The following is a 23,446-nucleotide window of genomic DNA, read 5'->3' as shown; positions in this document are numbered from 1 at the left end:
GATTCTAATGTACACCGTAAAAACAATTTAAGAACGTTTCTTAATATTAATGAGCAGCTTATGTGCCTAATTTGTGCAAGTGACATATCTTGCAAAAACAGGAACGTTTCCGCTGAAGCTCAGTAACCTTCCAGGAATTATCGTGAAATATTCAGAAAAATTCAATCTCCCGGGTAAAAGCCTGTTAATACTCTGGAAAATTCAGGGAAAACTGAAGTAAGGTTAATAGGCACCTAGCTGATTCACGAAAAAAGCTAAAAGAGCATTATCGCAAACATGGCCGAAGCTAAGATGGAATGTCAATTCATTGCGGACTCTAGAATCTTACTCGCTTTCATTAGGAGCTAAGTAAATCTGGACGAGCCGTAATCTATTCGAAGCCGATACAATTAATAAATATGCTCAGTTAATTTTTAAACTGATAGCTAATAATATTTTCCCTGACACTAAGAAGTCCGTATTCATGCAACTTGTAGCAATTCAGGAAACTTTTTGACAAAGATATTTAATTTTCACAGGACATCGACGAAAACCTGTAAAATCCCAACACGTTCCATGAAAATAATCACAGACAATTCGATTTTTTTTTCTATAAGTGTAAGTTCAACACACTAGTAGTAGCCAGTGCTAGTGTGAAACCTGGAACTCTATTTTTCGAAATATAAACCTTGAAGTGACCACTACTGAAGCTCTGGCTACTACCAGTGAGCTTACCTTAAATGATTAGCAATTACTTGTAATTTTGAAATCCCTATCTTGTTTTATCATTTCCGAGACAAACACGGTAAGAAAATTCCAAAACGTCACAGATTATTTCGAGGCAACGTTCCAGGATTTCTCGGTTTGCCCCACTTTCTTGTGATGAAACAAGTGTTTGTGAGAAAAAGTTTCTTGAATCACGACAAGGTTTCGTGAATGAAAATTTCAGTGTTGTAGAGAACATTTTTCGTTCTAGTATGAAAATACTGGGAGTTCCGTTTTAACCTTCAAGACCTCTATTTTTTTAACCGTTAGTCCTAGATGCAACTTCCTGTTGCAAAAATATTCAAAATCAGATGCAGAGTTTAGATATTAAAAGTTTGAAGCAAAAATAAAAATTGAGTCAAAAAATACAAAATTTAACTTTTTATACGGGCGCCCAAGATCCCCTAACTTATATTTAGGAAAATAACCACCTTTGAAAAATATTACTAACATAAAAAACTTAACATTTATGCGACCAAAACTTAGATGATGTTCGGGTTTAAAGTTTTAAGGGACAATACAGAAGTTGAGATTTGAAGTTATCGCCTTTTCAGAGGAATGACAGGTTGTCGAAGTAAAAAAAAAAGTATTAATATTTTTCATTGATATTAAAAAACAAATGCAAATCTTATGCCGTGATATGCACACACTACAAAACCTCGAACAATTCGAAAAACCACATTCGATGCACACATATAATTTTAAACCCCTGTTAGTTGCTTTATTTTCCCTCAGAAGGTGTTATTAACGGCGAATGTAAAGTTGTGTAAATCACGCTGCATTTCGTATCTCGGTGAATGTTGGTCGAACCAATGTCAAACTTTTTGTGTTGGAATTATTTTCCAATGGCGATTATTTCCTTAAGCATAAGTTAGGGGACCTAGGGCCCGTATAAAAAATTAAATTTCGTATGTTTTCACTCATTTTTATTTTCGCTCCAATTTTTCAACATCTTAACTCTGCATCTAGTTTTGAACATTTCTGCAATAGGAAATATGCATCTAGGACTAACGGTTGTGAAAATAAAGGTCTTGCAGGATAAATTGGAACACCCTGTATATTTAGCTTCCTTATCAGGTGCTTCGTTTTCAGCACAGACACGGCCTTTCCAGAGTTTGACTCCAACAAGGGCGAAATGCAGTCTCTGGACATTGTTGCTTTGCAGGCAAATAAGCTGATTGGTATTTACTTGCAATTCTGCTTTAGTTTCGGCCAAATTTGAAGAGCTTTCCTAGTGAATCACGCAGATGCCAAACTGTTGCTGTGAGCGTACTGAAGTTTTCTCCGAATGTTCCTGACTTATTCCAGGAACATGATTGGCTTTTATTAAGAAGGTTTCTGAATTCCCCAGAAAAATCCCAGGATATTTTGGGAATATAAGTGACTTTTTGGAGGAAAACTTTCCTGTTTTTACCAGATGTGTTGCTAATAGAACTTAGAAACATTAGCTACTCATTATTTTCTAGAAATGTTTCGCAGTTTTTTTTTTATGCACTCAAGTGCAAAACGTTTATGAAAATTTTGAAAAGCACTTTCGCTTATAAATCTGTACTTCAGAGCCAGAAGGACGTAAGTCCAAAAATTGCAATTTTCCGTTTATTAGTGCATTGTACGTAGAAATCTATCCCGCATCGAGTCGTTTAAACGTAATTCTTTTTAAGAAATCCTGTTCAATTTTTTTACCAGGGTTAAAAAAGCGCGCGCCCCATCCTTTGCATGTGACAGAAAAAAGTTTTTCTTCTCTATTTTAAAATTATGTTCCATAAACAAATCTGTACCTCACAGCCAGATGGAAGTAAATCATATTATAATAATTTTTCAGTAGAGAAGAAAAACTTTTTTTCTAGAACACGTAAGGTATGGGACGCGCGCTCTTTTAACCCTGGCAACCAATTGAAAATATTCTTTTAAAGAATAACGTTCACATGGCTGGATGCGGAATAGGCTTCTATGTACAATGCACTAATAAACGGAAATTCGCAATTTTCGGACTTACGTCACTCTGGCTCTGAGGTACAGAACTAAACTAAGAGTTTTAGGTAGTTCGAACTCGGAGAAGTAAGACGGGTATCTTTAGACAGCAGAAAACCATGAGAGATTGCAATCGAAATAGAACTTGCAATAACATAGCTTAACTTTAAAGTTGAATGAAAAATTGAAAAAGGAAAGAAATGACGTTAAATTGCTCAAATTGCAGATTACTGCAGAAACGTGATTAATTTCGTGGTTACAAAGAACTTCTGTTCAATAAAAAATAAGTGACCTTATTTTTTTCATCTATAAGCTCACTTATTTTGCATTGAAAAAGAGGCTCCTTTTAACATCGAAACACGTGTCTGCAGCAATCTGTAATTTGTACAATTTAACGAAGTTCTTTCTCTTTTTTTTTTACATGGTATTAGCGCGTTTTGGGGCTGAAGTGGAACCGGTTTATAAATGAATAAAATAGTAAGTTTTGAAGTGTAATACATTTGTGAAGCAAGATAAATTATTTGACAAGAATGTTTATCCAAAAACAATTGACAATATACATTATGGCTCTAATAATAATGAGGCATGTACTTGAAATAGCTCATTTATTCTACATTATGAGAAAAGGAGGAATACTTACAAAAGCAAAAGGCAATAAGTACTACAGTACGTTATTGTTAAAGCAATCTAGCTTTGTTCACCCTAACTTCAAGGCAGTTTAAGTAATATAGCCAGATTACAGCGCTAGCTTTGTTCCCTGTTTGTATTTAAACTGGTCTTCCTTTCTCCTTGGTTTGAATTTTGAAATAATTGATTTTTGAAGATAGTGTGCGCGAAAGAGAAGTCCAAATCACACACACAGAAACTCAACTTGGATTTTTTACCCTATCAAAAGAGATTGCAAACCTAAAAATAAACATCGTAACTTCATGCACTGAAAATGGTGTTTCTTGTTCAGTGGTGCCTCCCCCCTCTCCAAGAGCGATGTTGCAACCAGTAAAAAATACGAACCACTGCAAGTAAGAGACTCTCCCCCCCCCCGAAAAAAAATCTCAACACAACGCTAATAATTTCAATGACGCAATCTGCGCAATGAAACCCTTTAACCACTCCCCTGGTGGGCAGCCTGCCGTATTTTCCCGGAATCATGAGTGTGTCACATTTCTGCAGTTTGTGTATTTATTATGTCGTTTTTTTTTTTTTTTTCTTTAATTCATATCCATCTTCAACCAAGTTTTACATGAACTAAAAATACGTGCAAGCTTTGACAAGCAGTAATGTTGAAATAACTCTACTTTACACGTACGGTAAGCTTTATTTTCGGTTTGTTTCAAATAGTTTTGCGCAATCAAGTACTTTAATAACAGGATATTGAAAAATAATATTACTCAAAGTTTCAGCTTGAAAATGTTGTCTGAAGTACGTTTTTCTAGATTTGAGAACAAAGTCGCATGTTTTATTTCCGCTTGAATTTCGCAATGTATCCAGTTGCTAAGAACAATAATGACTCACACAAAATAAAAAAATCTCCAATACAAGGATATTTTAAACTATTGGATCGAGCCCAACTATTTGCATTTGCAATGAAAATATAAAGGTTCTTGCAACAAATCCTTATATATTCTTTCTGGAGCCTGTTTTTGGTTTCTACGCGAGATTTTCCTCAATTCTTGATTGATTTCTTTGATTTACACCTTATTTTAAAGCTTATCGTGCAGGCTACTGACGAAAAATAGACCCACGGTCAAAAAATTGTTTTTTTGGGGGGAAAAACCTGTTTTAAAGAACCAAAATGAGGTTTTCGGTTAAATTTATAACTTGAACTTGCAGTGTTACCGACAGAGCTGAATAGCTTGATCGGCAGAGCGTTCGACTGGTAGTCAGGCGAATGCGTGTTCGGGCCTACGTTCGGGCAATCTGCATCAAAAAATTAGAAAAATATCGCGCACTACATGAACAATGAATAACAAATATGAGGGAATATATGAGGTAGAAACGCTCGCAGCTGTTATGAAAACTTGATGCAACACGGAGCTAAATTGATGCTCGATTGTAAGGTTTTTTTTTTTAAGCTTTGACTCCGGGAAGAAAATTAAAGCATAATGTAAGCGAAAATATAAGTATCAGGTTTAAGATTTCAGACTACATTGGAATTGTTTTTTGTTCAGTTAAATATAATAAATCGTATGCTGAAATATAGATTCTTCTAATGAGTTTTTGACTCTTTGTACAAATAAAAAAAAATACTGCCTCAATTTAAAGGGTAATATATATATTTTTCTTCTTTTTGCAAAAAAGCAAATAGCGTATTGCATTTTTACTACATTTGAAAAGCTACGCTTAAAAAAGAACTTAGTTCAAATTATTTCGTGTTTTAACCGTGCTGTTAAATGATGCACACGTGCTGCCATCTAATTCATAACGGTTCAAACAGCCTGCGATAACAAATTATAACAATTTTCAAAAATAAAAACACTTCTCGGCAAGAAAAAAAAATTAAAATTACCTGTGGGTTTTTTTTTTTTTTTTCGGTAGAGCGTTCGGCTATAAACTGTCTGAACTTCGGGCACAGAACCTTTAACAAGGTTTTGTTACTGATGTCTTCAAATTACATGCCTTCTCTTGTGCGCTTACTTTTTTCCGTTTACTTTTTTCGGTTTTTCTTCATAATATTCTTTCTTTGAAATTTTTAAAGAGCGAAATGCCTTATGAAACGATTCGAAGTACAGTGCGGAGTTCCGCACGGGTCGACTAGTTTTGATTTATTTCGATAGTATTAAAAGAAGAAACAAGATAAAATTAGCAATCAAAGTTGAATTAATTTATTTAGTATGTGCTTGTAAGGAATAATTTGTAATAGTTAAATATCTTATAACGTACCTTAAGCTTAGGGTTATTACGGAGATGAATCGCCGAACATGCCATTTTCAATAAAATATGTATTTCATTGTTGAAAAGCAAAAGTTATCAGAGTGAAGTTTCTGGATGTTATCAAATCTCGCGAACTGGTGAAAACTAAAGTTTCATTTTCAGTAAGTTACCGCCTTAAGTTAGGGTTATTCATGTAAAGTGTCACATTTTAACCTCAGACGCAAAAAAAAAGGGGCTATAACTTTGACGTGTGCACTTGTGTGACTGCCTGTGGCATCGTACCTCCTGCACAAACGAACTGGGCATAAAAATTCTTGACTTGATCGAGAGTGTTCTTAATTAGGTCTCATCTTTGTTGAACTTTAGTTACCGGGATGAAAATTCAAGATCGAATTGGACTTATCGCGCAATTTTGGTAGTAAAAATGTACATTGCACGTTTAAAATATAAGTACTAATCAAAATATCGACTTTTCTGCGTCTGATGAAATTTTTTTGGAATTTCTAAGTTACACAGAACTCGAACTGTAACCGTTCTAGTTAAACTTTTAAATACAATTCCAAGCATTTAAAATACAATCATTTAAATTTTTTCTAGTGAGGGGGGGGGGGGAAGGTTAATGCTCAGGGCAATTTTAAAGAAAAACCCGCAAAAACGAGGCCCAATAAAATATAAAAACATTAACTTTTTAAAAATCAGACAGGGAGGGAGGTATAATTGAGCCCTTGACCTACGTGCTAGGTGGTGGAGTTGGAGGAAAAATTAACAATTCCGACTCCGACGCTGACTCCTATAATTTTAAAGCCTTCAACTCGGACTCCGACTCCTGAAATTTTAAACCTCAGACTCCTGACTCCAACGCCGACCTCTTTACCCCACAATCAGTCCGACTTTGATTCCGCAGCCCTACATACGGGGCCTGATTATTGATTTGATACGTAACGATTTCAGAGTTTAAAAAAAACAAAAAAAAAAAAAAAAAAAATTGAAAGTTCAATGATTTTAAATATTTATCGGTAGCCACTTTCTATTTGTTAACAAATAAAGCTGATCTTCTTATTAATGTATACCATGAATACGTGCCATGATGATTTCGAAAATCATTCTAACTATACTTATTAATTAAGTTTTTCTATATTACATTGCATTCAGCATACATTTTGAGTTGAATGCATGTACGCTTATTAAGAAACGAGAAAATCCATATGAGAATCTAATGCCTGTTTTTAGATATTATATGCATAAACTATTTATCACAAGTTTAATTAAAAACATTAATAAACTATTCTCTTTTAGGATAAACTGCACTAATTAATCATAACATGCATCAAGTTTCATGCATAAAACATTGTCCAAAAAAATAAAGTATTAATAAAGTTACGAGAAACATTTCGAAAAATCTTCACGCATCAGAAATTCCGAGTTTTATTGAGTTTCAGGAGAAAAAAAAAGAAAAAAAAGGAAAAATTTTTGCACTCAGTACAGTGATTTATTATTAAACTGCGATGTTTCTTAGTTTTATGGAAACTGAGAAGCGAGATTTTACTTCCTCAAACATTAAAATCTTTATGAAAATTGCGTGGAGTTGAAGGAGATATATTTAATTAACTCTTGCCTACGCTGTCCAGTCATAAATAATGTGAGATATTAAACCCGACCAAAGATTATTTAATTTTCCTTATTATGTAGTCTATTCTTGAAGGTATTCGTTTAATATATTATTTATTTAGTTTTGCAATATTCTGAAAAACATGTGGTGCAGCATTAAGAAAAATAAACCTAATAGGTTGTGAAATCCTGTTTTCTTTTTTCTGCGCTTTATTAATTTTAGCAGCACACAAGCAGTTAAAATATTCATCGAATTATTGGTGTATAGGGATTGTGACGCAAGAATTTAACTTGGCTATAAAGCGACACACTTTTGTAGTGGGCTTACAAGTTAGAGGAGGCGGAAGGGAACGAAAAGAAAACAAAAGACAAAAAAAAGTGAATTTTTCGAAATCAGCAATTTTCACGAGATTTTTTAAATAGAGGAGTTGAAAAATTAATTTTCTGAATATAACACAACTAAAAGCAAAGCAAAAACAAGTAAATTATACAAGGACAAAAAGCTGAATACATAAGCAAATGAAAGAAGATCAACTCCGAAAAAATGCGGAACAAATTTGGGTACCGAAAATGGTTGCGTATCACACCTATGGCACAGAAGGGGGGAGGGGTAATAGTTTAAGAACATAACAGGAAACCTGTAACACGCTTCAAAGACAGCTGCGTTGCATTATAGTTTTTAAGCGAATTGATTTAGAAATTATAAAAACAAATCCCAAATACTAACAGCAGAGTAGTAAATAAAATATTTAGAAGTATATGAAGTGAATCAATTGAAGAGGAAAGCCTTTGCCTTGAATAAAAAAAAAAAAGGGAGGGGGAACAATTTTGAGCACCAAAAATTGTTCGCGTAGCACACCTATAGCTATCCAAGAGTACAGAGGGATTTTTCGTTGAAGAACTAAATAGAGCTTTTTCTCCATAGACTGCTGTGTTACATTAAAAAGTTTAAATAAAATATGATAGCAAATTGAAAATAACAAACCCGAATGCTAACGGATAAGTAATAAATTAAATATACTCAAGGATAAAGAAATAATCAAAGAAAGTGAATCCTATCTCTTGGAAACCGCTTGAGCAACTTTGGAGGCCCAAGTTTTCCAATTATGTTTCTGTAACAGTGTTATTTATTCTTCAAGGTGTATAGCAGCAGTACTTTAAATAAGTTCTAAAGTAATCCTTAAATAAATTATACAATATCCTTTTTATATAAAAAGCGAGAAAGTCACATAAATAGTATAGATCATTTAAAGTTGATGTTTGTTAAAACATAATCTTTCAAAATAAACGTTTAAAGTGAGAAACATTTTAAATTAGAAGATAATAATTCGGGAAGAATGTGCTAATTTTCATGAACTGCTTTTCAAATTTATTCTACTGGAAAATAAAATTTTCCGAATAAAATTTTTTTAATCTGAAATACCCGTGGGATTCTTTAAGGATAAGAAAAAAGTTATCATTATTTTTTCCAGAGCTTTTACATAATGGAAATCGATTTTTATTAATTAGAAAAGTGAGAATTTTTAAAATTACGTTACAACGAATCAGATTTCTTGTTTAATGTTTGAGATATGCTAAATAGTTGAATTATCTCAAAGTTAAAAAAGTTGAAGACGTGTAAGGAAATTTTTTTTTTCATTCCATCCATACATTTTTTCGTTATAAAAATGAATAAAAAACTCTTTTAAAAAGTTTAAAAACAGTAATGTTTTATATGGTGTAATTCAGGCAAACATGAGTGGTTTTGAAGGAGCATTAGCTACTTCATCAGTTTTTGACTTTTCTAGAAAAGTGAAGAATTAAATTCGGGGACTATTTTGTAACTGGGTTTGTGAGCTTTTATAGAGCTTAACGGACATGCTGAATTCAAAACTATAGTGAAGTTATCTTCTACCAAGTCAGTTTTTTTAACCTACATCATATGAGGCAGTGAGAAGCAAAGGGATGTAAGTTCAAAAATTTTAAATGTGGAGTTAATCTGTTCAAATGGTAGGTGAACCTCTCCTCTGTTTTGGGGCAAGAGAACGAAATAGTGGCCCTGGCAGGTGCTCCACACTCCACACCCCCCCGTACCTACCACTGTTTGTGGCTGAACCGGTTGGATGGGACCCTGAAGACAGGTCTGATTTTTTGACCAGATCAGAAACCGAGAAGTCCTTGGTCCAGCACCTCCAGAGGTATAATTTCACTTGGAAGACTTTGTAACCACAAGCATATTTAACGTCCCCCAGTCACCATTAATGAAGACGGTGGATCTTCGATCCGGCTGGGATCGAGCCCGGAACTCTATGGTCACGAGTCCGATGCCTTACCGATCAGGCCACCACGGCCCCGTGGCAGGTGCTGCTATACAACATTATTTAGAACAAAATTTCAATGAAAGCCTACCTAAGACCAGAACTTTAAATGTGTTTTACTCGAAACTTTAAAATGTCCACATACATCTTTTTACTTCTCACTATCTCATATGTAAATGCGACTTCTTTTCATGGGAGAGATGGTATCACTGGAATCCTTAATGCTCTCATGTTGACTGGTATAAATCTTATTAAATTGAATTATCGTCTTTTCAAAAATATTATTCTTTTTTTTTTTTGTGACTTTATTGTAACAGCCAAAAATTAAAAGATAAACAGGAAATGAATGCTAACTCTCAGCTTATTGGCCAAGCTACGGAGTCAGAGAGAAAATTATCTACTCCGCCTCCGATTCCAGGTATTTCAGAGCCTTTAACTCCAACTCAGAAGCTTTTTTTTTTTTTTTTCCCTCGTATTAGAGAACTAAAGCAAATCTTTTGATAAAAATTGGAATTTGTACTGCGTTTTATTTATTGATCATCAATTGTCATCCGCCATAGGTGGCAAACGTGGGTTGGCGAGACAAAAGAGTAGGGGCAGAGCACACTAGTTGTGAATAAAGATCCTGATTTCAAGAATCCGAAGAAGAGGAGTCAATAACTGTACAGCCAATTTGCTCAAATTCACTAAGTTGAGGAATAGTAAGCTCTTAAATTTAGCTCTTTATGATCGGTACGTTAGATATAATCAATACCTCGGTACAACTTAAATATTTTAAATATTAAAGTCATAATGGCAATTGGAGTTGGCGTAATTGAGCATTTTTTAGTAAAGAGCAAAACAAATGAAGCTTTCAAGCCAGTTTGCTCAAATTCGCTGCTTTGAAAAATGGTTAGTTCTTTAGTTCAGCTTTTAAAATATAATCGATACGTTGAATATAATCTATACCTCGGTAAAACTTAAAATATTTTAAATAATGGCATTTTTAATGGCAAACAAAGACCTGATGGCGTTGATGAGAATTTTAAAGTAAAAACATAAATTAGAAGAAATCTATACCACTCAACTCACCTCTTTCCTTCCGATCTTGTAAGGTACAACCTCAATGCCGATATCGCACTCCGATGGAGGTGGTTTATCCTTTTGCAGCTCATCCTGTAAAGTAATAAGGAACACATTTCAATAATTTTTTTTAATTAAAAATATTTTATAAAGATTTAAAATCTAATCTACCTTGATAAGCAAAAAATATGCAGTTAATCTCAAAATGAGAAACAGAATAGGAACAAATGAACTAGAAGTTTCATTTTTGACCGCAACAGTAAGGATGATCCAAAAGAATTTCCCAGAACATTAAAAGTTATTGTTTTTAAATGAAATAATTGAAGAATATGCAATAAAATGTCAGTGACAGAACGGGACTCGTATGTGTTCTATTCCGTCACAGGCATTTTTTTTACTGTGTGTCGTTCAATTATTTTCTTTAAATTGACTAACTTTCGATTTTTTTTATAGTTCTTATGACAAATCGTAAATGTTGCTATCACAAATAGCCCCCAATAGAGTGGCCCAGTTACGACTTACATGGTGTTCCAAAAATGATCAAACATAATTAGAGATCAATGCTGCCCGTTTAGTTTTTATTGATTTTTCAAATATACCGGTCATTTTGGCGATCTTACAGAGACTGCGTTTTCACATATACCTTTTGAAATACCAGCAGCGCCATCTGTCGAGGAACATTGTAACTAATTTTGCAAGTTTGTCTGTCTGAAAATTTACTGTTGTCTCAAGGAGGATGCAACAAAAGAAATATTTCTATCGTAGCCCATTTAATTTTTATTGATTTTTCAAATATAGCACTCATTTTTGGAGCACCCTGTATGTGCTTAGCACGGCAGTATTCATGGAAATACAGTGTCTTACTAGGAACATGCAGTTTGAAACTAAACCTTTAATGTGAAACGCCAGTACTTGATTATGTGACCAGAACACTATGTTTTCCTAGCATGGATTGTGCCCAGGCAGATAAACAAGTTTTACAAAAAAAAACCTTTTTTCTTATATGCAATTTATCGATTAATGAACTGTTCGGTGGTACTTGTCGACGTTTGGCAAAACACCGACGCATATCATACATAATAACTCGTAAGGTTATAATATAAATTTTAGGTTGTAATATAAATTTAAGTGATAAGCACACACCGACACAAGTAATAAAATATTAGGAGCCAAGAAAAAAAATACAGATAGAAGAATTATTTCTAAGATTTTATACGAAAGTTTAGTGTAATGTGACTTCTGAAAGATTTTTTGTTCTGAAAGAGATAGTCGTCCAGGACATTTTTTATTCGTTCTGGCAAACCTGACGTCCGGGATATATCGAACCCTGATTATGGGTATATTATGTTTAGTTCTGTTTATGTTATGCGATATATATATGAAGAAAAGTCATGGTTTCAAATCACCTCATGACCAAACCTGATGAAAAACCATCCCACTACTTCCCTTTACGCCTATGAAAGAAATGATGTTTTTAAATAGTTCAAAAAAATGAGTACTTGCATTAGAAGTAAAAACGCATTATTTCTAGAAGCTTTTTTTTTATCTATAAAATTATGGTGAATATAGAGGCTGGCTTTTTGAAATTTAAAGAAAGGTGATTTTTTTGTTGTTGTCTGAGTTTCAAATTGCCAAACTAAAAACTGAATGAAACTTGCAATTTTACGTTCTCAACATGTTTCTTCCGAAGGCTTAGGAAACACTAGACGGGGAAAGAGACAATTAAGATAGCAGCAGTGAGTGCTGTTAGAAATAAAATAATTATTTGAGACGAACATAATTCTTGTGATTATCTATTTTTTTTTTCCCACAAGCTTCATATTACTTATGTTTCTTAGTTTCAGATAATAAAATCCAACTAATGCTTTCGTAAGTGCAACTCAAACTTTTTGGTAGACTACGCTTAATTAGAGAGCCTGAATTACCATTTTTTCTGCTCTTCTTTGACGGGGGTGGAGGTACACGGTCTTTCCTTATCTAATGATTAATTGTACGGGGTACAGCAGTTAGTCGCTGAACGTTCAAGTATGCACGATGACTTAGCTAACGAAAGTACACGTGTAATTCACTGTACTGGTATACTCTAAAAGCACTTAATTTTGCGAAGTTTTAATTTTCGCGAGTCCTTAGCAATCATAAAAATTTAATTCTCGCGAAATATCTTTTCGTCTCGCATTTTTCAACTTTCGGCTCGGCTAATGTAAAATTCGCGAGATTTTCAGCTCTCAAAATCACTGCTATCTTTATTTTGATAAAAACTAAGGTTCGCGAAAACAGGTGTTTTTACAGTATATACGTAGTATTAGTGTATTCAAAATCTGAGCTTATGAGGGAAGATGAAACTGCAGCAGAACAAATACAGTCGGATCCCGACTTACGCGAGGGATGCGTCCCAAGACCGATCGCGTAAGTCGAAATTTCGCGTTGTGGAAAAAGGGTATGCATACGAATTTTTTATTAGCATACCCAATTATTTTAAACATTTTAACTCCCCTCTCCCTTAAATCGTTTTATACCATTTCTTAACTATTTATTACGGATTCTTACACAAAGAGCTTACTTTTTACTGCATTAAAAAAAACTTAATTGTTCGACTTAATACTGTTACGATGCACAAAATCAATGATCAAGGGGGTATAATGGGATAAAAGAATGAGGTATTAAATCAGTACAGTACGTATAGTATGTTCTTATAATAAAGCGCAGCTCTGTAATCGAGCTGGTCAGTAGATGCAATTGTTACATTTATAGCTTAAAAATTGAAGATGATGATTTTTTCAGCGCAATCAGATCGTTATTCTAATGTATTTTTAAATACAGTTGCTTCAGCATTACTTCTATAACGTTTCCATCCATGGTAACGCCCCTCTCCTTTTATACTGTTTACATTACACTACTCAGCAAGCTACATATTAAAATTAAGTTCTGATTTTTTACGGTTTGCCTTTTCTTGATTTTTAACTGTACGTATGGAAGATTCACTCATAATTGTCGTGCTAACTTCATTGCTCAATCGCATCAAGAATCTTTACCTTTTCTTATGTTGTCACAAACTTTCTCTATTTCTTTCCATCTTCACAAATTTTATATGAAACAACGTGCTTAGGTGCTACAATATTTCATCATTTTTTGTTTTTCATCATTGCTTCATATTTAGAATTAAAAAAGGGAAAATGTGGAGTGCGTTTTTAGACACACTAACAAAGCGATGTTTGGACTAGTGCGGTGTAGGAACTTGCGCAGTCACTGATGCTGAAAGATGAAAGTACATTCAGGAAACTAATATTTTCCTAAAGCCGACAATTAGCACCGCAATTCCTTTCTGAAAGTTTTCATGTTACGGCGAGGATTTCGCGTTAGCCCAAAAATTCTCGTAAAAGTTAAGTTACTCGTAAAAAACTCGTGTTATAGCTATTTCGCGTAATTCGAGTCGCGTTGTAGCGGGAGTCGACGGTGCGTAGAAATTATGTTTAAACTTGAGGGGAAAAGTTCTTTTTTTTATATATATATATATATGCATGGTGTAGTGACGCGTGATGTCTGTTTCCAAAAGGCGTAGCTATCGAGTTTGGTCAAATCTAGAATAAATAAGGGTGAGGTTTTTTAAAACAACAGCCTCAAAAGTTGTTTGAACTGAATATTCATTGCGCTAGCCTTTGAGTAGTATTGCACTGTAAAAAAATTCCGAAACGTTACTGAGTATTTCCGTGTAACGTTTAGGGATTTCAGTGGTTTTTATCCACTTCCTGGAAAAATCAAGTATCATTGTCAAAACGTTTTCTGAATTGGTACAAGTCACACGCATTCAGACTTCTCACTGCTGTAAAAAAAATCTGTTTAACTCCCAGTTTAAAGATTAACAAAGCGTATTTATAAAGTGTACCGCCTTCAATTCGACTACGGCTGGTCCAGACTGATAAGGCGTCCAAATGATGCAAATAAGTCTAGAGACTATGTGGCTTTGGAAGAATTGCAGGCCACTAAAATTCGTGATACTTGCTTGAAATTCTGTCTTAGCTTTGGCAATGTTTAAAATGCTGCTTTTGGGGCTTGTCTGAAAACGCAGGAAATATCCATAGACGTGACTGGCTTTAAACAGGAAGATTTCAGGAGATTTCCAAAATAATTTCAGGACGGTTACTGAATTTTAGCAGAAAACGATCCTGGCTTTTGCAAGAAATGTTACTGGAAGAAATTGGGCATATCTGCTGCCCATTATTTTCCAGGAACGTTTCTGAATCGTTTTTACAGTGTGTACTGCATTTGATTGTTTTGATTTTTTTTTTTTTTTAGTTCGTCTCATTATTTAGTTCTGTGCTATGTCTAACAAAGAACAAATGTCAAGTTTCACTATAGAAGAGCTGGGAAAATCTGAAAAATGTTTTACAGTTGTGTTTTCGTGCCAATACAAATGGCAAATATATGTATTTTTTTGATTACATCTTAAATTGTGTGACCATATTTACTGAATTGAACGAAATGATTTACAAAAGTATTATAGTAGTCTATAGCAAGTATAGTTGTATATCTAAGAAAAGTTGCGTAAAAGTATAATGCTGGGAGAAAACATTCGCTTAGGTAGAGAAATAAATCATGAAAAATGTCTTTAATTCTAAAGATCATTTCTATTAGATTGGTTCTCATTAAAAAGTGTGAAATAAAATAACATGATTTCTTGATTACAACTCTCAAAAATTGCTGTTAAACCTAATATTGTTATATTTAGGTTAATTCTAAAGCATTCAATAAAAGTTGAATTGAAAATGTAAGAGAAGAAGAAATATATGGTTTAGCAAAAGCTTTTTGTATAAAGCTATACAATGCCTTCTTTTCGAATTTAATTTAATTTTTATTGTATGCTTTAGGATTTATCTAAATCTAATGATACTAAGATTAACTGCAGTGTTGTAATCAAGATATCATTTACTTATTTTAGTTCATGCTTTTTAATAAGAGTCAAGCTTACACTGTAAAAACGATTCAGAAACGCTCCTGGAAAATAATAGGCAGCTGATGTGCCTAATTTCAACCAGTAACATATCTTAAAAAAACCAGGAACGTTTTCCGATAAAAGTGAATAATCTTCCTGAAATACTGGGAAATCTCTCCTGTTAAAGCCATTCGTGTACCGTTTACAAAAACTGAATATGTTTAATGTATTTGATTAGCACCTTCCTGGTTTAACAAGAAAGCTCCAGAAGCATTAGCGCAACCATGGCCAAAGCTACGCGAATAATTGCAAGCAAGAACCAAACACATTTCTTGCCTACAATTCCTGCCTCGCAAGGCTGCAGCTATCCAGTGACTTATTTGCTCTCATTGGGAGCTTAGTCAATCCAGACGGGCCGTAATTAAACTAAAGCCGATACACTTAATAAACACGCTAAGTCAACCATTAAACTGGTAGCTAAAAACATTTTTCACAGCAGTGAAAAGTCTGCATTCGTGCATCTTTTTGCAATTCAGGAAACGTTTCTGCGAAAATACTTGATTTTGCGGGAAAATAGGTGAAAACCTCTGAAATCCCGAAACGTTCCACGGAAATAACCAGAAACGTTTCGGAATATTTTTACAGTGTATAGAAAAACTCTTTAGAGTTAAAAAAAAAAAAAAATTGCTTATAACTTATTTTAAAGTTTTTTCGTTTTTCAATTTTGACATGAAGGGTATTATATTGAAGTAAAACTTTTTGAAATTTAAAACATATTTACTTGCTACCTATCCTAGTCAAAAATATTCGTTTTGATATAATGTATCACGCGTAAAGAGATAATAGCTTATATTTATTATTAAACTGTTCTAAATTTACGCTCGAACCTAAAAGCTATTTTGAACAAGTATGAAAAAAAAAGAAAGATCTTAAAAACGGTTTTAAACTGATGACTTGGCTTGAATCAACCTCACACTGAGATTCAAGACTGAGTTTAAAGAATGCTTTTAGTGTGGTATTGCTTGGATTAAAGGAAGCTTCCAAAATTAACGAAAGCCGAAAATGACCAAAATCCAAACTTATGCTTGCTTAAACTCAGCTATGAAATAAATTGGTTTCAATTATTAACAAAACTAACTTTATAATAACTATTATTCTTCAGTGTCTACGGCAAAAATTAAAAAGCAGAAGCAAAACCCAAATCTAATGGCAGAGGAAGTTAGCTAAAAATTAGTCTTCAATGAAAAGCAAAAACAATTTTAAAAGATGTTACATTTTAAATGGAGTGGAAGAAAAATGTGTTAAAAAATACGCAAATAAATTGGGTTCAAATGACGAATACTTACATTAAATATTAGACATGATTTACAGTTGAAATACATATCTCCTCCATACATTTTTGTTTTCTAATACCATCAGAAAAATATTAAGCTTCTAAATATTTTATTGAACATTATTTTCAGTCAAGTTTAGATTATGTTACGATTTGTGGAAAACTTTTAGCGCAACTGAACTAAAATTTGCTGCCTAAAAGTACTCCACACAATATTTAGTCACAAAATATCTGCAACAAATAACTCCAACCCCCATTTTCCCTTAGTACCGAATGCATAAAAACAATAAAGTATTCGTCGACAAAGGAAGAAGTCAGATAATTATATTCTTAGACACTAAAAGTACGCATATTTCTTCTGTTCTTGACGTGCCAGAGGTTCTCAGTTTTATTTATAAATCCATTAATTTTGTCTTTTCCAACATAATGAAAATTCTTCTAGCATGCTTTTAAAGGTTGTAAGTAAGGCTAGTTGTCAATAAATTAGGTTGAACTACTTATTTTTAACATAAACAACAGTTGACGTATTGTCGTCAAAATAGATAGAAACATGGTACAACAAAACTTCAGGACAAAATATTTTGAATCTTAAGCTAACAAAGAGGTTTTTTTTATCGAAACAGGTATATAAAATCGAGCACAAATATAGCATAGCTTTGTCAGAATTTCGAAACTAAACAAAATTTCATGATTCATTGAAGACAATCTCAAAATAAACATAATATAAAAGTTTATAAAGAAATTACGATTTGAAAACTGTATAAATAAAGTTCAGTTAGCAGATTACTTCAAAATAAAAAAGATACAGGAACTAAAAAAAAAAAAAAACAATATTGACTTTCGGTTGAAGCATTCAATACAATTTTCTGTCACTTCAGGAAATTGGACATTTCAGTATCAGTGGGAACAACGGGACAGGATGCCTGAAAACAGAAGTGTCCCGTTCAGTATTCCCTTTCTTCAGTCGCTTCAGAAAATGGGATATTTCAGTATATTCGGGGACAGTGAGACAGGATTACCGAAAACAGGACGCATGGTCCTTCAGTGTTGGTAGCCTTGAAACAGCTATTTGTTGATTTTTTAACTCTATCACTTTTATTTGCACTTTTTATTAACGTTGTTTCAGTTACCCTTCGTATTTCAGTACAAGGTTTTGACAGGGTTTTTTAAGTATCTATAGTCTGGAGTTTAAGTATAAATGGATGCGCTTTCTTTCTTTCTAAGGTTTTAATAACATTAGACTCAATGTTAAACGGAAAGTTTCATATATCATATAAAACTTTTATCTGTCACATACAAAATTCTACCGTGTAGAAAACAAATCTTATGATGTGTAAAAATACCATAAAATTATCAATAATGTATGACGCTCAGCTATTTTCCAGTGCATCGTTTAACAAACAAAGACGTAGGAAGTCTTAAAGTGGTCTTGCAGTCGTGTTTCAGTTTTAAAGCGGAAAATTTACTACAATCGTTGTAGGCGGTTTATAAAAAGAGATCGTTAAATAATTCGGAGAAAGAAAGACCGGAAATTTTTTAAAAGCACTTTGTTGACGTACCTGCAACGTACTACGAATGTAGTCTGTGATAAATATAAATCGGATTCGTCATGCGCCTGGTTGAAAAGTGGCGTACTACAAATTTTGAAATTTTCCGCGGAAACCCCCCTCCCCCAAACACACACACACACACACACACACAAACACATATACCCCCATACTTTTTTCGACCTCTCGAAGACCAACACATTTTCGTCTAGGAAAAGTTATAGCGTGCATAATTTTTATTTGTCTTTTGTACATTAGCTCCCATAAAATTTGGTTACAGTTTCGTTCGCTAGGTACGCCTCTAAAGAAGGGCACTATATACATACAGCAAAACATTCGGTTTTTGTTTTGATTAAACTTGCAATTTCTGCACAGAACGTACAACAAAATGTACTACTAATACAAACAACAACATACTTTTGAGTGTCAGTCCGATACCATCGCAGCTGAACTATTAAATGGTAAAGTATTTGCTAGAAACGGTACGCTGTAGTTTTGTTTCAAAGCAGTTTTTTCCTGTAATAAATTTACGTCTGCATATTTAAAAAATTTGTTTTACTTTCTACGGTTTTGATTATTCGGTTTTAGTTTGTCCGGATTGCCTTTTGTCCCAGTTCGTTATTGTAGATATGGAAAATTTGACTTTTTAAAAGCGTAATTCAATTTGTTTCGCATGTTGTATCTCCCAGTTATGTTTTTCGCAGGAAAGATTTTTCATTGGAAAGTTTACTTAGACAATAAACTCGAAATTGTCTTACTTATGTAGTTGTTCATTAGAAAAATGGTGTATCTCCCTGTGAATGATTTTACTATGCCTTCTTGTATGAAGTACTTTGCAAATTTTGCCTTAGGGGAAAAAAAAACAAGTGTGTGTTCAGCTATTATTGGTCATTATATATTTATCTTTTGAAAACTGTCTTGCTTCGTTTTTATACTAAAACATACATCTAAATAATAAAATTTACAAAACAAATACGCATTTTAAAAATATGAAGATAGAATCTTTTAATTAGCGACACATATGTATCTTAATACACGAACCCAAAAACTAAAATGTAGAGGATAAAATATAAATGTTTTGCTTTTTTAGTGCACTTTTTTACGAATGAAAAAAAAATCTGTTCTGAAAATAAATTGATGAAAAACAAAAAAAAAAAAAAAAAAAAACAGAAGTAGAGCACAATATTTATTTAGTGCGCCTTTTTTACTAAGGAAAAAAACTTCGTTCTTAAACAAATTAATGAAAAACAGCATTAGTAGAGCAGAATATATAGTGCACCTTTTTAGAGAGAAAAAACACCTTTTTTATCAAAATAAAAAGGTGATAAACACTGATTACAAAGCACTAAATTTTCAATTTATTGCATGTCATTGTTTTGCAAGGCTTTGACATTATTTCGTAATTTCTGTACTATGTATTGTTTTTTACAATCATTTTTCTAATTTGTTAAAACAAATTTCAAATATCATTGCTTTAAAATTCAATTTAGCAAACAAAGAACTGAAAAATATTTTTTAAAGCAATTAATGAGATAAAATGTTCCCAAAACAAAAGAGAGTAATTTTTAAAGCAGATGAAACAGATTTTATTTTTCAATGCAAAAAAATTATAAACACTAATAGTCAACTCTCGTGAGTATTGGGCAGTTCCCACTGCCTTCTCAAGAGTTTTGGATCAATGAAAACTTCAAGATAAAGAAATTTTCGTTATAAGGCTTCGATTTAACGACTGTTGACTGCATCCTCATGTATATAATAGCCAATGATCGAGAAACGCTCCTGACGTCATCAGCAATGAAACCGGCGTCACGACATGATAATTTGATAATAAGTTTTGTTAATGTTTAACCTGCTGGGAAAGGTTTTATTGTGCCCAGGCAGAATTTGATCCTGTAATTTAACTGTGTTACTGGTAAGACTCATTTCAGGGGAATGAAAAAACGAAAAGGTGGTCAACAATAAACGCTATCTCCTGGAGTTTAGGGTTCATCCACTGGAATTTATGGTTAAGATGTTAACTATCAAAATGTCACCAAAAAGGCAGTTGCTTCGTTCTAATGTAGAGGAAGAGAAGCAATATTCACCCGTTATACCTAAACGGGCGATTTTCTGATTAAAAAAAATAAACATGCAATGTACGGTAAAAGACTATCTCAATAACATACTGTGCTTGCGAGATATTTTATTTTCAAAATTATTGGGGCCAGAACTGAAAATCTTGGCTCCTTGGCGACCTGGCGCCATCCTTTGTCCGAGTCCAAATTCAAAAAGGTAAACTAATCAATAAAACTGGCAAAAAATAAACAGTTTATTTCCATTCTCTTAGGAGGGAAGAGTTGGTTAGAGTTTAAAGTATGAGAGACACAATTTAAAGAGCTGTAAAAATATCAGATTACTTTCACTCTTTTGTAAAATAAACGAAATAAAATAAAATATAAGCGATTCACGAAAAGAATATGCAAAAACAATGAAAACTTCCATGTTTTAGGATGGAAAAACTGAGCGAATAAAATGAAATGAGCAGAAAAATGTAGATAAATTTACTGCTCCATCATGCATTTACGACGCCGTCCAAAATCTTTACCTTCCACTAAAATCCGAAGACGCTCCCACAAAACCTTCCCCAAATCTGCTCAAGAGATCACCTCTAAATCTCTAAATGTGATCTATTTAGAACTACCGGGGGAAATACAATTGTGGAAAAAAGAAGCTGTTAAAAATTCCATCTATGTATCCACGACAAAAAATGAAGCATCTTACTTCTCCAAGAAAATCCTCCTTGCCTATTTTTATGAGGCAACCTTTTATCCATGGCTCCGGGGGAATTTCCAGTTTGTTTGAGAGTGATATAAACAAGATGGAGGGTTCCGAATGTGCCAGATTCTTCGAAAATTTATGGAGGGAAGAGATGAAATTAACTTATATTCCATCTTCTGTTTGGAATGTGTCTAGCTGTGAGTATTTTTCCGAAAAAGGTTTTACTAACGAATGTATTTTTATTAGAAGAATGTTTATCTTTGGCAGTAAATATCTGAATTTTAGTGTTTGAATAAGTAATTAAATGTGAAGGAGATGTTATATATTAAGCTTTAAATATGTTTTATGAACTGCAATATTCTTGTTGAGAAGTAATAAACGTCCGATAACTTCCATAAATAATGTGCAGTGACCCTTATTTTATCATAATAAAAGTAATATATTTTGTTTTGTACGTAAATATTTATCCAGACAGCTTAGCTGCTTTGTACTATTTCACCTCTTTGGAACTTCAGAGTGAAATTTTCTTTCATTTACAAACTTTAAGCCTCTACTTTTAATTACAAAAAGGGAGGAAAACATTTAATTTGTCAACTAAAACATTATGTTTGTTTGTGTGTGTGTGCGTGTGTGCGCGTGTAAGTTTCTTACACACTGTAAAAATTTTTTTAAAACGTTACTAAGTATTTCCGTGTAACGTTCTGGGATTTCAGTGGTTTTTATCCACTTCCAGGAAGAATCAAGTATCATTGTCAAAGAAAATCCTGAATTGTTACAAGTCGCACGATTTCTGACTTCTCACTGCCGTAAAAAATATTTTTAGCTCCCAGTTTAAAGCTTAACTGAGAGTACTTATAAGGTGTATCGACTTTGATTCAATTATGGTTCGTCCTGACTGATAAGGCGTCCAAAAGACGCAAATCAGTCTACACTCTTAATTCAAAAGAACGAAAAAATCACTCTTAAAAAGAGTGAAATTTATTGCGGGTGCATTCATTCTTTCTGAGTGCTAGCTTTATCGAAAAAAGACGCTTTACGAAAAAAACCAAGACTAAAACTTTTCCTTATTGACGTGAAATTCGGAAACACTCTTTTAAAGAGCGAAAAATAAAAACATTCTTTAAAAGAAGGACTCAAAAGCATTTTCATTGGTTCGATTCTGTCACGTGATTTTGTTTAGAGAGAATCTTCTATACCTCCACGTTAGGCTTAACTAACGTTGGTCGCGAATACGAAGTGGATGTCGCTACCTGAATGTCTTCATTTAATGAATTTAAACACTATTTGTTGCCGAATGAGGATTCTGAAGGAAATGCACAAAAACTGAATGGTAAGTGCGAAGAATTTTCTTTTTTATTAAAACTTGTAACTGTTAATATTTCTTGAACTGCTATATCGTTACAAATCATCCACGTGCAATGTTACGGTGAACTTTTTGTAACTTTTTCTTCCAAATTAATGAAACTGTTATCAACAATTTTATTTCGGTCATCGAATAAAAAATATGACATTATTTTTTGCATTGAAAAAGGCGTTCCCTGTAACGCCGAAACACGTGTCTGCTGTAATTTAAAAATTTGTGCTTCTACTTATGTTGTTTGTTCTGACTTTTCTATTCAGCACAAAGGTATTTATTTATCTTATTATTTTGGCTTAAACGGGCCTTACGTTTACATTTTCCGCCTTTTATGCAATTTGTGTTTTTGTTTTTGTTTTCGGAATTTTTGTCTATTGTTGTATTTTGATCGTGACTTTTTACTTCTTGTTTCTTATTCATTCTGTTATTGTTTGATTTTGTTTATTTTCATTTGTTTTGGTTTCGCTTTTGATTATGTCTCAAATCAATAGGTTTGCCAATCTTCGGATTAAGAAATTTCGTTTTTTGAACCATTTAAAATTTCTTCAAGAGTGTAGGCGCAAGAAAATTATTCCGAAGTTTATTTCTTTGAAATGTAATTTACCACGTTCTGTAAAAATTGACAAAGTAATCTTTCGGTCGAAATCGGCTTTACTCAGAGCTTCGATCCAGGAAACTAGGAAACATTTATCGTTTATTGAACGTGAACTTTATGATTTACATCTTTCGGTTTCTAATTCCATTCCCAACTTTAACATTATTAACAGAAATTCTTGGTCTAGAACCCTTCGTTCCTCTAAAAAACATCAAATTGTTTTGGAAAAGAAATTAGCTATGCTTTGTAAATCTTCTCATGTCGTTCCTCTTGATAATTTACCTGTTGTTAATAAGAATGTTGTTGTTAATCTTTCTAGCGTTCCATTAAGTAATTCTCAAATTGAGGCTCTAAAATGTAATGATAATTTTGCT

The 23,446-nt window shown here is 33.1% G+C and overlaps 1 protein-coding gene across 1 annotated transcript in view; it reads right to left on the bottom strand.

The window, feature by feature from the left end:
- The window catches only part of LOC129228007 (BAI1-associated protein 3-like), a 406,019-nt gene that overhangs the window by 266,022 nt on the left and 116,551 nt on the right, over window positions 1-23,446 (bottom strand). The window contains exon 3 of the mRNA XM_054862634.1: window positions 10,563-10,646. Within this exon, the coding sequence (XP_054718609.1) occupies window positions 10,563-10,646 (84 nt within the window). The remainder of the gene's footprint in view (window positions 1-10,562; window positions 10,647-23,446) is intronic.

Source organism: Uloborus diversus, chromosome 8 (assembly GCF_026930045.1).
Source record: "Uloborus diversus isolate 005 chromosome 8, Udiv.v.3.1, whole genome shotgun sequence".
Lineage (NCBI taxonomy): Eukaryota > Metazoa > Arthropoda > Arachnida > Araneae > Uloboridae > Uloborus > Uloborus diversus.
The sequence above is the reverse complement of the archived record's forward strand: the minus strand, read 5'-3'. Positions and strand labels throughout refer to the sequence as shown.